Here is a 12,797-nt window from a genome sequence, read left to right as displayed (position 1 = left end):
ACTGAAATATTTTTTTACTAAAAACTGAAAAAAAAATATTTGTTTTTTCAGTTTTTACAAAAATATTTCTTAATAAAATTAAAAAATAATTTCTAAAGCAGTTTCTTTTGTAAAAACTAAAAAACAAAAACTGAAAAATAATTTTCTAAAGCAATATTTTTGTAAAAACTGAAAAAATAAATATATTTTTTCCCCAATTTTTAGTTTAAAAAAAATTAAGTTTTTCTAGTTTTTAATTGCTTTAGAAAATTATTTTCCAATTAGTTTTTAAAAAATATTTTTCAGTCTTTTTTAAAGCAGATTTTTTGTAAAAACTGGAAAAAAATTATTTTTGCTTTTTTTTAATTTTTAGTAAAAATAAATTTATTTTTTTTAGTTTTTTAAAAAAAGAATTACTTTAAAAAATTATTTTTTGGGCCTGAGTAATACGTATTTTTAATTAATTAAAAAATATTTAAAATTTGATAATATAAGTATGATATGTGTATGGTATATTTGAACCAAATTACGACGGCATGTATACATAAGTCAATAGTATAAGGATAGGTATAACATTTTCGAATATATTTGGACCTTCGCAGAATGATGCTCTAGCGAACAGTAAACACCCTCGGAGCCTCGGCGGCTCAAACCACACTTCCCAACTCCTCTTGCTCCAGCCGAAACAATGCTGGGTTCCAAGACTTTGATATTCAAGAAGCAAAAACGAAAGAGGAAAAATGGCAAGAGCAAAAAATCAAAGAAAATTTATGTTTCCAAAAAAGAAGAAAAGATTACCAAATCACACCAAATAACACCAAAACAAGAAGTTGAAGAAGAAGATGATGAGGGTTTCAGCTTGAAAGCCTCAGCACAATCAGATTCCTATGGAGTTCAGCCGCTTGGGAATCTTTATTTCAACCCATCATATCATAATTCAAGAAACACTGGCCTAGGTAATCTCCAGACTTTAACTGATGAGCTTGTTCTTGATATTTTAGGCCTTTTAGAAGGTACCCATTTAGGTATTTTGTCAAATGTAAGCAAAGGTTTCTATATTTTTTGTAACCATGAACCCCTTTGGAGGAATCTTGTATTGGAAACTTGTAAAGGTGGGTTCTTTTTTAAGGGTTCTTGGAAGTCTACTTTTGTTAGTGCATATAAGCAGCCTTCAATTCCAGTTTTGAGTTCTGGTTTGAAAGTTAGAGACTTTTATTCTGATTACTTGTTTCAGAGTTGGTTATGTGCTAATCTTGAAATGAAACCTGAATGGTTAGAAAAGGATAATATTGTAAGGAGGAGAGGAATCTCTGTTGATGAGTTTGTTATGAATTTTGAGGAACCGAATAAGCCGGTTTTGTTAGAAGGGTGCTTGGAAAGTTGGCCTGCATTGGAGAAATGGAATAGGGATTATTTGGCTGAGGAGTGTGGAGATGTGAAATTTTCAGTTGGGCCGGTGGAAATGAAACTTGAGGACTATTTTAGCTACTCTGATCAAGCGAGGGAAGAAAAGCCGTTGTATTTGTTTGATCCAAAGTTTGCAGAGAAAGTTCCTCAGTTAGGAAAGGATTATGATGTCCCTATGTACTTCAATGAGGATTTGTTTAGTGTATTGGGTAATGAGAGGCCAGATTATAGATGGATTATTATTGGACCTGCGGGTTCCGGCTCGTCATTCCACATTGATCCGAATTCTACCTCTGCTTGGAATGCGGTAATCAAAGGATCCAAGAAATGGGTGTTGTTTCCCCCTGATGTAGTGCCACCCGGGGTTCATCCGAGCCCTGACGGTGCAGAAGTAGCAAGTCCCGTTTCAATAATAGAATGGTTCATGAACTTTTATAATGCAACCAAGAATTGGAAAAAGAGACCTATTGAGTGTGTCTGCAAGGCCGGGGAAGTAATCTTTGTACCTAATGGATGGTGGCATTTGGTCATCAATTTAGAGGATTCGATTGCCATTACCCAGAACTTTGTTAGCAGGTATGCTTCTTATATCTCTTATATATCCGGCACTTGATATTGTTTTCATGCTTGATGAGAAATTACCATTACCAGTTTCCTTAATGGCATGCAATGTTTCTGTTTTATAAGGAGATGGACACCAGTGGTAAATAAATGCAAAAATTCACAATTGATTAAATAGCTGTAACTCCATATCACATATATTTTCAGGTTAATGTTTTATGTTCTGGTCATTCACTTGAGTCATTGTTCTACATAATTTTCAGGTTAAATAAAACTATCGTTTGAGAGGAAAGGTTTATAGTGCTTTTATATCGTGCAGGGAGGGGGGTTGTTGGAAATTGTAACATGAAAGTCTTTCTTGCGTAAACTTTACCTTGAGTAGTACTTTTTTCTTTTATGAGCTCACTCTCTTGTCAAGCTTTAGAAAGTGATCAAGAAAGACAAACCCTGATAAGATGGACTTTACTCTTAGCAACTCCTATGTTCGAAGCAAGATGTTCTCTAATTAGACCACGAATTACAAATGTTTGGAAAAGTTCTATTGCTATTTCACGAGGCAATCTACATCAATGTAATGAAAGTGAAGGACCCGCAACAATGACAGAAGTCCTGAATAATCGATTTCTTTGTTGAGATTGAAATCAAGTTAAAAGGTTAGGTATAATGCATGCAGGCCAAGTCAAGAAAAGGATTTCCTTACTTTTCATTCAAGATAGACTAAATGATAGTGTGGCTGACATGGTAAAAGATCAAATCAGCCACACTTTTCTGGACCCTTTTTTTTGGGGAAAGGATAGTGGGTAGGGCTTTTCTTTCCCCCAGACTATCAGGAAGTCTTTTCCGCCGGACGACTCGTAAGAGGTGAGAAGGGCCCTTACTCCGTCCCACACAGTGTATAACTATCGGCCCTACCAGGCAACATCGTCGGTTTTGCAGCCTTAGTTATGTGGTTTTTGTTGTGCTATGGATAAGACTATAACTTCCCTAGATATGTAGAAGTAGTATTAGTTGAGTGCACTTAGCTCGAACTTGGCGCAAGAGAGTTTTTCAGGACATCTCTCTCCCTTCCGGGTGTGTCTGTTTAGGATCTCCAGCGAGTTTGGAGAGGATAACTTGTTTCAGAACTCACCCGGCCAATATTAAGTTTCCCTTGCTCTGGCCAATATGTATTTTACTATGGATATTTACTAGCTGTTATTTCGTCTTGCAGGAGGAATTTACTGAATGTTTTGGAATTTCTAAAAAAGCCAAATGCTTGCACTCTTGTGTCGGGAACAAGTGACAGAGTCAATTTGCACGACAAATTTAAGAATGCCATTGAAGCATATCTTCCTGGAACTATTGATGAGTTGACTCTGAAAGACGAGGAGAAAAAAGCCCAGCAGAAGAAACCTTCCTTCTGGGAATCTGTCACTGATTCAAAAGCAGGCGCTTTCAAATTTTCTTTTTGATGAAAGGCCAGTGATGAGATCTTCACCAGTTAGTCCCTTGGCAGTGGACTTTTACCAATCTTCTGCGCGCACAAATGAAGCTGCATGGTCGAAATTCAGTCATTCTTTACATGACAAGAGGGATTATTAAGGCAGCTGTTCACATTTTATTCATTTATCTTGTACTTTCCAAGAGGGATCAAAAGTCTAGATCCTTATAAGAAAGGAACAACAAAAGTCCAGACAATTTTTGGCATGAGTTATTCATATTTCACTGTTGTTATCTCTGTCTCCCTTTGCTTTGTATCTTTCTTCTGGATTTTATGGTGTTCCTATTTTTCCTATAATTGCTGTTGTGATACTAATATTGTCTCTTTTTTGTCCTTTTGTCTTTTTGTTTTTTAAGCCGAGGGTCTTTCGGAAACAACCTCTCTACTCCTTCGGGATAGGGGTAAGGTCTACGTACACACTACCCTCCCCGTACCCATTAATGGGATTTTACTGGTTGTTTGTTGTATCTCTGTTCCATTTATTGTATCAACAATATTGGCCTATAAATGAAGTCCTAAAATAAGGAAAGTAGCTTGGAGTCAAACTGCTATATAGCTAGCGCCTAGCAGGCTACTTTAAAATATCAAAAAGTAGCTTGTTTTGTTATTTGACTACCAATCCGATGTTGTACCTATTCTAGAATGTCAAAAAGTAAAATAAAATTAATACACCAAAATATAAAAAACTAAAAAGTTTGTGTCTTATTGCTTTTAGTTGGTGAATCCCATATGTTGATAATATAAGTAACAAATACTCCTATATTAATAGGAGACCTTTTAATGCCGAAGAAAAGGTTAATGCCAAACACATCTCCTCGAATGTTAATGTCAAAGAAACCTAATACTAAAATTTGAGACCTTTTTCTTTTCTCCAAATATTTCATTAATTCTTTAACTGACTGATTCAATCAGAATAAACACCAAAGCAAAAGTTGCATGTCTAATACTAAGGAAAAACCATTATTGCACAAATCTACTGATTATGATATGTTTTTCATTGGTTATTTATATTATAATACTCATTATCTCTATTACAAAATATTTTTTATTGAATCTAAAGACTAGGAGACTCGAGAGCAATATTATGGAATGGAAATAACAATCCGAAAGGAGCAGAGCATTTTAGCAACGTCTTACACAAATGATAACTAATTACTCCATTGTTACAAGCATTTAATTGACGGAAAAGCAAAAGTAAAAATATCACAAAGTAACAATTCAGATGAAAAATATAACTTGGTTCTATAAATAAACTCTACACTAGAAATCTTAATAGAAAAAAAGGTGTTGATAAATTAACATATGCTACAGTTTGTATGGTAGATTATACTGTGTTTCAAGTTATATTGCCTTCGCTCCTTTTGTTCAAGAAAACAGAGAGGGTTTGGTTTTGTGCCGTTCATTCGTCCCACACCGGAAGAAGGTAAAACGAAGACAACAAAGATGTGCTATAAAAAGAAAGGGCCTTCACATTACAAAAGCATACCTTTCTCGGCCTTTTGGCTAAGATCAAGTGTAGTATCTGTTCTTATCAGTTTAATATCTGATATGTGAGCCATCGGCTCACACGATATTAACTCAATTTTTAAGGGGAAAGACCTATTAAGGTAGCTTGCTATCTGGGTCTTTGCGCGTCGCCTAGGCTTTGCACTACCGCCCAGGCCTGGCGTACCCCACCAAATTAGGTTTAACATTTTCAGTCTTTTGGGTCCAGTATATGGTGCGCGACTCTTTAAACGGAACAATCTTTAGTGGCGTAGTGGCCCAATATTATTGTGAACCACTTTTAACAAAACAAAAAATTGATATCGAAAAAAGTTTTTATCTATAATTTTCATGCATTATTGGTTTTTGGCATGGTATAATAACATATCTATATAATTAGAAGAAAATAGTCCTAGTTATAGATATTGGCATCAAATAGCCAATAAATGTATATCACAATAATAATATGCATATCACAACTTTTTTTCTTCTTCTTTATTTATATCAACATGTATATTAAAATTTTATTTTCATTCTTTGTATATAAATAATATTATTCTTTGTATATCGATAATATAAAATTATATATATAATTATTGCTGCCTTTATATCAATGTATATCACAATAAAAATATTGTATTATTTGTATATCACAGTGTATAGCACATCAGACATGTGTATACCAACATAGATATCATAAGTTTATTTTTCTTCTTTGTGTATATCAAAAATTAATTTTCTTTGTCTACCAAAATATTATTTACTCCCGCAAATAATATTTTAGAACTTGCTTAAACATGCTTATATAAAAAAAATTCCCCTTTTGATCAATAGTTAATAATTATATTATTTATATATCACAGTGTATAACATAATAATAATAATGTGTATATCAAAAAATATTATTAAAATTTTGTTTTCCTTCTTTGTATAATACATTTTAGATTAAAAACTCAAGTTCAAGACGACTCCACATGTGTATCCCCTATTGTAACCCGTGTATATCTCTATGTACATTAGTGATATCTCATGTATATCCATGAAAATTTGTGTTATATATAAGATATACAAAGTGATACACACGGGCGCCCATAAACAAATTGTGTTGTATACACGATATACAAAGTGATATACACAGACATCCTAAAAACTTGTGTGTGATATACACTGATCTACACGATATACACATGTCGCAGTTGGATTTTTAGGTCTGATGTTTTTACCTGAAACCAGTCTAAAATCACTTCTAATCTTACTCAAATTTTGTATATATCCTTGTTTAGATATTTTCAACCAATTCCAATCACACCCACTCATTCAATCCAAACAAAAAAAGGAAGGGAGAAGAAAAACGAAGTTGAAATATATTTTTTCCCTCTTAGTTTTTACTAATCTTGCTCAAATTTTGTATATAGTTTCGTTTAATTATTTTCAACTAATTTCAATCACACCCACTCATTCAATCCAACCAAAAAAAGAAGAGAAAAGAAAAACAAAGTTGAAATATATTTTTTCTCTCTTAGTTTTTGCTTCTGATTTTCTCTGATGTGAGATCAACCTTACCTTTTCATCCCACTGATTTTTTTTGCATAATTTGTTGGAATTTTTTGCTAAACTGTGAGAGAAAAGAGAAGAGATAGAAGAGGAAATACAAGGAGAGAAAAGGGGTGGAAAGCCAAAATAATCGTGTAGTTTTTTTTGAGAGTGAATATAAAAGAGAGTAATTTTTTTAAGATTTGGTTATATAATGCCAATTGTTTGAGGCTATCTTTGCCAAACCTAATATAAGGCTAAAAAATTGTCAATTCCTGTTATGTGTTGTTATATGATGCCAATTTTTCTTCGTTAGGATGCCAATAACTTAAATACAATTTTTATACAATATTGTTCAACTTTCATACAATATTTAAATAAAAAAAAAATATAAACAACAGAATACAATTTTTCTAAAATTTTACTACAACTTTACTACAATTTCGTAAGTATAATGTATGTCATGTCTTCTTCTTCGAGTTTCAATCTGAAATTTAGCCAAAATCAAGTCTAATCTTCACCAAAATACTCTCAAAATTGAGATATAAACTCCAAATAATATTTTTAATTGTTTGCAACAACACCCAATCCAAACAAATAATGATTTTTGAAAATTCAAATTCGAATTCAAAGCTTCAAAACTTTTTAATGACTGTCAATGGTGGAATTGTTGCTCTCTTTTCCTTTGCTCTACATTATTGGAATTAGGGATTGAGAGATAGAGAGAGACGTAGAGAGAATTTCCAATTGTTTGCAACAATACTCAATTCAAACAAATAATGGTTTTTAAAAACCCAAATTCGAATTCATAGCTTCAAAGCTTTTTAATGACTGTCAATGGTGGAATTGCTGCTCTCTTTCCTTTGCTCTACATTATTGGAATTAGGGATTGAGAGAGAGAGAGAGAGAGAGAGAGAGAGAGAGAGAGAGAGAGAGAGAGAGCACATGAGGGAGAGAGAATAAGGATGAAAAATAATTGAATCCTAATATAAAAGGATACTCATTTAATTCCTAAAGTGTATATAATTGGTAAATTTTTATATAGGATGTAATTAAATTGAAACTTGAGTAGAGAGGGTAATAAAGTTTCAAATAGTGTATAGGAATGTAAAAATTTCTATATTTTGTGTGGTTATAAATCATTGCATAATTATTTTTTGGCACAATATTTTGTGTGGTTATAAATTATTGCATAAATCTTTTTTGGCACAGACTAAAAAGAAAATAGGGTCACGTAAATTAAAACGGAGGGAGTATTTATTATTTTCCCTTTGCCACTAAAAAGTTAAAATAAAATAAAATTATATCAACATTTGTCCTGGAATCAAACTTCCAAAAGTCATTGACAAATTATTTTAGTTTTCTGTGGTCTTTGTTGATGCAATTGATGATTAAATTGCATAAAAATAGCACGGGCTAGTCAGTTTTCGGGCTGGTAATTCAAAAATAGCCAGCGTTTGTAAAGTCATTAAAAAATAGTCACTATTTTGCTGCAACACGAACCGGTCCAGCATAATATACTGGAGATTGGAGCACCTGTGTATAAACTTCCAGCATATTATGCTGGACCGGTATATTATACTGGAACTCCAGTATATTATGCTGGAATATTTTTCGCATTTTGAACAGTATTTTCGTTCAGATTTATCTCTACATGAAAAGTGACTAAATTTCGATTACTTTTGAATCTGTGACTATTTTTTAATTATCACTTGTAAATCTGGATATTTTTGAATTTCTCCCTTTAAGTTATTAGATATGTGGTCCAAGCATTATGAGTGTATGAGTTCATATAATATAACCGTAATTATCACTTGTAAATTAATATGTTGGTGCATATACAGGTATAGTAATAAGAGGCATACCAATTAATCCCATTAGCCTTTTTCTTGCATTTGGAATGAGAAAAAGAACAATTCAACACGTGATAAAAAGCAAGGACACTTAAATCAGAATATCATAAAGATGTTTTAACATAGAATAGAATCATACATGAAGAAGAGTTCATTAAAATTCGAAATTTATATAATTATATACAGAAATCGGTATAATTCGATTTTACATATGGCAAGTTTAATCGTGCTATTGCGTCATTATGGCAAGTGGAACAGTGAGAATAACTACGTTGATTATTCGATTGAAGGGATACTGATAAGGGAGTATGCGTCGTACAATGATTTGGTTGCTTCAATTTCGAAGCAACTCGCCATAGATTTGAGCTCAAAGTCAATTAAAATTGAATATAAAATGGAAGGAAATTGCACGCCAATGAAAATACACAACGACATGGGTTACAAGGTGTATGTAGAGTTGAAAAAAGAGAACAGAGAATTCGGGATGTATCCTTTGTGTATTACAACAATAGACAAAGAAGTTGTAGCTAGAGGTAGTTTAATTCAAGGCGACCAAGTGCAAATAGACGAAGCAAATCAAAGGTGTAAATTTGATACAAATGATACACTTGCTCTTGAGTCTATCAATTCAGGCGAACCAATTGAGGTGTTCAAACTGGAAAGCGATTTGATTATTTCAAAAACTAATCAAAAAGAGGTTATGGCTGGACAAGTATATAAGGATAAGGCTACCATAAAAGAGGTGATGGAGCATTATGCAATAGCTGGAAGGTTTCAATTCCGGGTTGATAGGTCTAATGCTATAAGGTTTGAGTGTTCTTAATTACAACTTGTTGAACAACATGTTATATTGAATTGTATGGTTATGTATTCTGAATTTTTTGTATAATGTATTCATGGAAGAATTTTTCAAAATACATCATGTATAATACATGTATTTCATAATATATTATTTCCTTCGTTCTATATCTCTTTTATTAGTGTTTATGTAATTGAGTTTTCTGAAACAATTATAGGATATATACATATTTAACATTGTATTCACATGTATATATGTGTATTTTATAATAATATGTGTATATGTAACATTGTATTCACATGTATATGAATGTATTCTGTAATCATGTATACTGATCGTATGTATTACATAAATATATTTGCAGCTATACATTATTATGTATGTCAGAGGATTGTGAATGAAGATTTAAGGCTTCTAGCATTAACAAATCACAAAAGTTCAAAGTGAGAGAGTTCAATGATAAGCATACATGTCCATTGAAGGATAATGTGTATGAGCAACGTCAAGCAAGTAGTAGCCTTATCAGTGGTATGATTAGGTCCAAGCTTCCTAATCATAAGAGAAAATACACCCAAAGGATATAATTGATGATGTGAAATCAGATTTTGGTGTAGATGTTAGTTACATGTTGGCGTGGCGGGCTAAAGAAAAGGCAATGAAGTTTTTGAGAGGTGAACCGGCTGATTCATACAATAAATTACCAGGGTACTTATATATAATGGATATGACATATCCTGGTTCGCATATTAGAATGCTAAAATCATCAATGTATGTGTATATATCTTTGTATGCTTTTATAAAGGGGTTCAATCATTGTATACCCATTGTGGTTGTGAATGGCAGCCACCTAAACTCGGTATACACAGGGACATTCGTCTCGGCCAACACGTTGGATGTTGCAGGTGAGTATGTTAAAAACAATATATATATATGGATTATAATAAAATTTGATAAGTTTACTGCCTAATAAAGATTGAATGAAATTTTGTTAATATGTATGCAATTATATTTACAGGTCATATAATGCCACTAGCACATGGTGTTGTTGATTCAGAGAACGATGCTGCTTGGTCGTGGTTCTTTGAGCAATTCAAGGAAGCATATGGTGAGAGGAAAAACATGTGCATCATTTCAGATAGGAATGAGAGCATCATCAAATCTGTATCGAGAGTGTATCCAACAGTACCACATTTTGCTGGTATATAACATCTATGGAACAACGTATATAAGAAATTCAAAAAGAGTCATTTAAAGTTGAGCGAGATATACTTCTCGATGAAAAAGACAAATACTCATGATGAATTTGATAGTCTAATGGAGAAGGTGGAGAAGATAGATATTCGGGTGAAAGAATACTTGGAATTAGCTGGATACGAAAAGTGGGCTAGGTTGTATGTACCTGTTAACCGGGGATGGACCATGACGTCAAATATTGCTGAATCAATCAATGCCGCACTTGTATCAGCAAGAGAATTGCCAATATAAGACTTCCTCGAAGAAGTTAGGAAGATGTTTGGACGTTGGAATTGCAGCAATCGGAAATAAGCTTCACACACGTACACACCGCTTGGACAAAATACCAGGAGATGCTTACTCTAAATGAGGCAATGTCTACACGTATGACTGTAAGTTTTTTTTTGCTTTAAGTCCTTGTATCATGTATTTAGCTCTGGTATAACATGTATTTATTTCTGATACAATTTTTACTATTCACATACAACATGCTCATTATATTATAGTAGTTGTGCATGTTTTCTGTTTTATGAAATGTTTTAAAAATTGATCATTATATGTATACATTACATGTTTATATATTTGCATTTCATTGGTTGAATTCAGTGGTTTTGTTTCTAATCAGATGCATTTCCTAAGCATATAGACTATATGTTAATGTATATCACTGTATTCATCAGTTAGATGTGATCATCTTTAATAGTCTACCAACCTAAATATAGACTGTATTCCACTGTATTCAATAAATGTTATTGTATATCACTGTATGTCATTGTATTTTATACATACATATATGTTTGTATTTCATACAAATATATATTATATTTAGATTTCTGAAAGTTAAATAAAAGTTTACTGTTGGATATTTATTTTTAATTGTATACATCTATATTGTATTTAATACGTCTATTCTTTGAGATATATATGACTTTTTAAAAATGTTCAAAACTTATAGTTCTATATTTAAATGTAGGTTGTACCATCAACTGAATATTTGCATATGGTGAACGATGAAGGAAGACATTACACCGTTTGCCTCCTAGAGAAAAAGTGCAGTTGTAGGCGGTTTCAAGTTGGCGAATTACCATGCCCACACGCTTGGGCTGTCTTGAAGAGCAAGTTTCTAATGTCAGAAGATTATTGCTTGGACTATTACAAACCAAAGTCTGTTGTAATGACATACGAGGTGCCTGTGTATCCGCTGCCTGACCGAAATGAATGGAATATACCGGCACATATATCAGAGAAAGTTGTCTTACTACCCAAATGGAAAAGACCTCCTGGAAGGCCAAAGAAGAAGCGCGATAAGCCGTTCAGTAAATTTTTGCAGAAGAAAAATCAACATTCGTGTAGCATATGCGGGTAGGGAGAACATAATAAGCGTACTTGTAGAAATGCTCCACGTAGGAATTAGTTCATGTTCTGATTTGTATTACTGCAATAACGATGTGTCATAGATTCCTGTGACAATTTAAATAATACATATTAATTTATTGGTGTATTGGATTATTGCGTGATGAATGTTTTTAGTACAGTTAGTAAAAATATTATTTAGTAAACTGCTGAATACATACTGCATTTATATTTTAAATAAATATGATTACATACATGTGCAATTATATCTGAATACATATATACAATCTGCTGAATACATATGAATACAAACTGCATTATATGTACACTACAATCTGCTAAATACATACATAATGCTTAATTTATAGTGGAATATATATGAATACATTATGTAGATAAATTTTAATACATATGAATACAAACTGCAGTACATATACAGTACAATCTGCTGAATACATAATGCTTAATATACAATGGAATATATATGAATACATACTGCAGATATATCTGAATATATATATACAATATGCTGAATACATATGAATACAAACTGCAGTTATATATACACTACAATCTGCTGAATACATATGAAAACATAATGCTTAATATATAATGTAATACATATGAATACATACTGTAGAATATATTTCATATTTTTTAAGTCTGGTCAAAATGAAGTGAAGGCTGGAGAAATGCAAGAAGGAAATAGGGACTTTGCTGGAGAACTATCAGTGACTCTTGTTGATGCAAGGAAACTCTCTTATATCATCTATGGTATGAATTTGTTCATCTATCAATAGTGGCATCAATCTTTCCTAGTTCTGATTTTTGCTTCTTTGTAACACTAAAAATTTGTCAGTTCATTTCTTCATATTCTTTTAATAGTAAAAAATTATTGTGTACATATTCTAATCTGGTGAAAGAAAAAAGAAAGAAGGTATTTGTTTGAAAATCAGTCGAAGATCAATGTGACTTCCATTGCATGAACAACTACTTTGAATACTATATACATCTGATGACTATATTCCATAGTTTACTAAAGGATTATTTTTAGTAAACTGCTGAATACATATTGCTTATATACTTTGAATACATATGAATACATACTGCATAT

The 12,797-nt window shown here is 32.3% G+C and overlaps 2 protein-coding genes and 1 non-coding gene across 3 annotated transcripts; all 3 read left to right on the top strand.

Annotated features, from left to right (window-relative positions):
* Positions 1-538: 538 nt before the first annotated feature.
* On the top strand, positions 539-3,740 carry LOC107830538 (arginine-specific demethylase JMJ22). The gene is made up of 2 exons (XM_016658134.2): positions 539-1,962; positions 3,158-3,740. Exons 1-2 carry the CDS (start codon positions 668-670, stop codon positions 3,396-3,398), a joined length of 1,536 nt encoding a protein of 511 aa, XP_016513620.2. The 5' UTR covers positions 539-667; the 3' UTR covers positions 3,399-3,740.
* A 1,169-nt stretch (positions 3,741-4,909) lies between these two features.
* LOC142178711 (U2 spliceosomal RNA) lies at positions 4,910-5,104 on the top strand. Its single transcript, XR_012706975.1, has one exon. It is a non-coding gene; the product is annotated as a U2 spliceosomal RNA (small nuclear RNA).
* Positions 5,105-10,411: 5,307 nt separating this feature from the next.
* On the top strand, positions 10,412-12,483 carry LOC107830536 (uncharacterized). The gene is made up of 3 exons (XM_016658132.2): positions 10,412-10,555; positions 11,304-11,646; positions 12,362-12,483. The coding sequence occupies exons 1-3, from the start codon at positions 10,412-10,414 to the stop codon at positions 12,481-12,483; spliced, it is 609 nt and encodes a 202-aa protein (XP_016513618.2).
* The last annotated feature ends 314 nt before the right edge of the window (positions 12,484-12,797 follow it).

The sequence above is a fragment of the Nicotiana tabacum genome, chromosome 24, assembly GCF_000715075.1.
Source record: "Nicotiana tabacum cultivar K326 chromosome 24, ASM71507v2, whole genome shotgun sequence".
Taxonomy (NCBI): domain Eukaryota; kingdom Viridiplantae; phylum Streptophyta; class Magnoliopsida; order Solanales; family Solanaceae; genus Nicotiana; species Nicotiana tabacum.
Note: the sequence above shows the minus strand (reverse complement) of the source record. Positions and strands in the feature narration are given on the sequence as shown.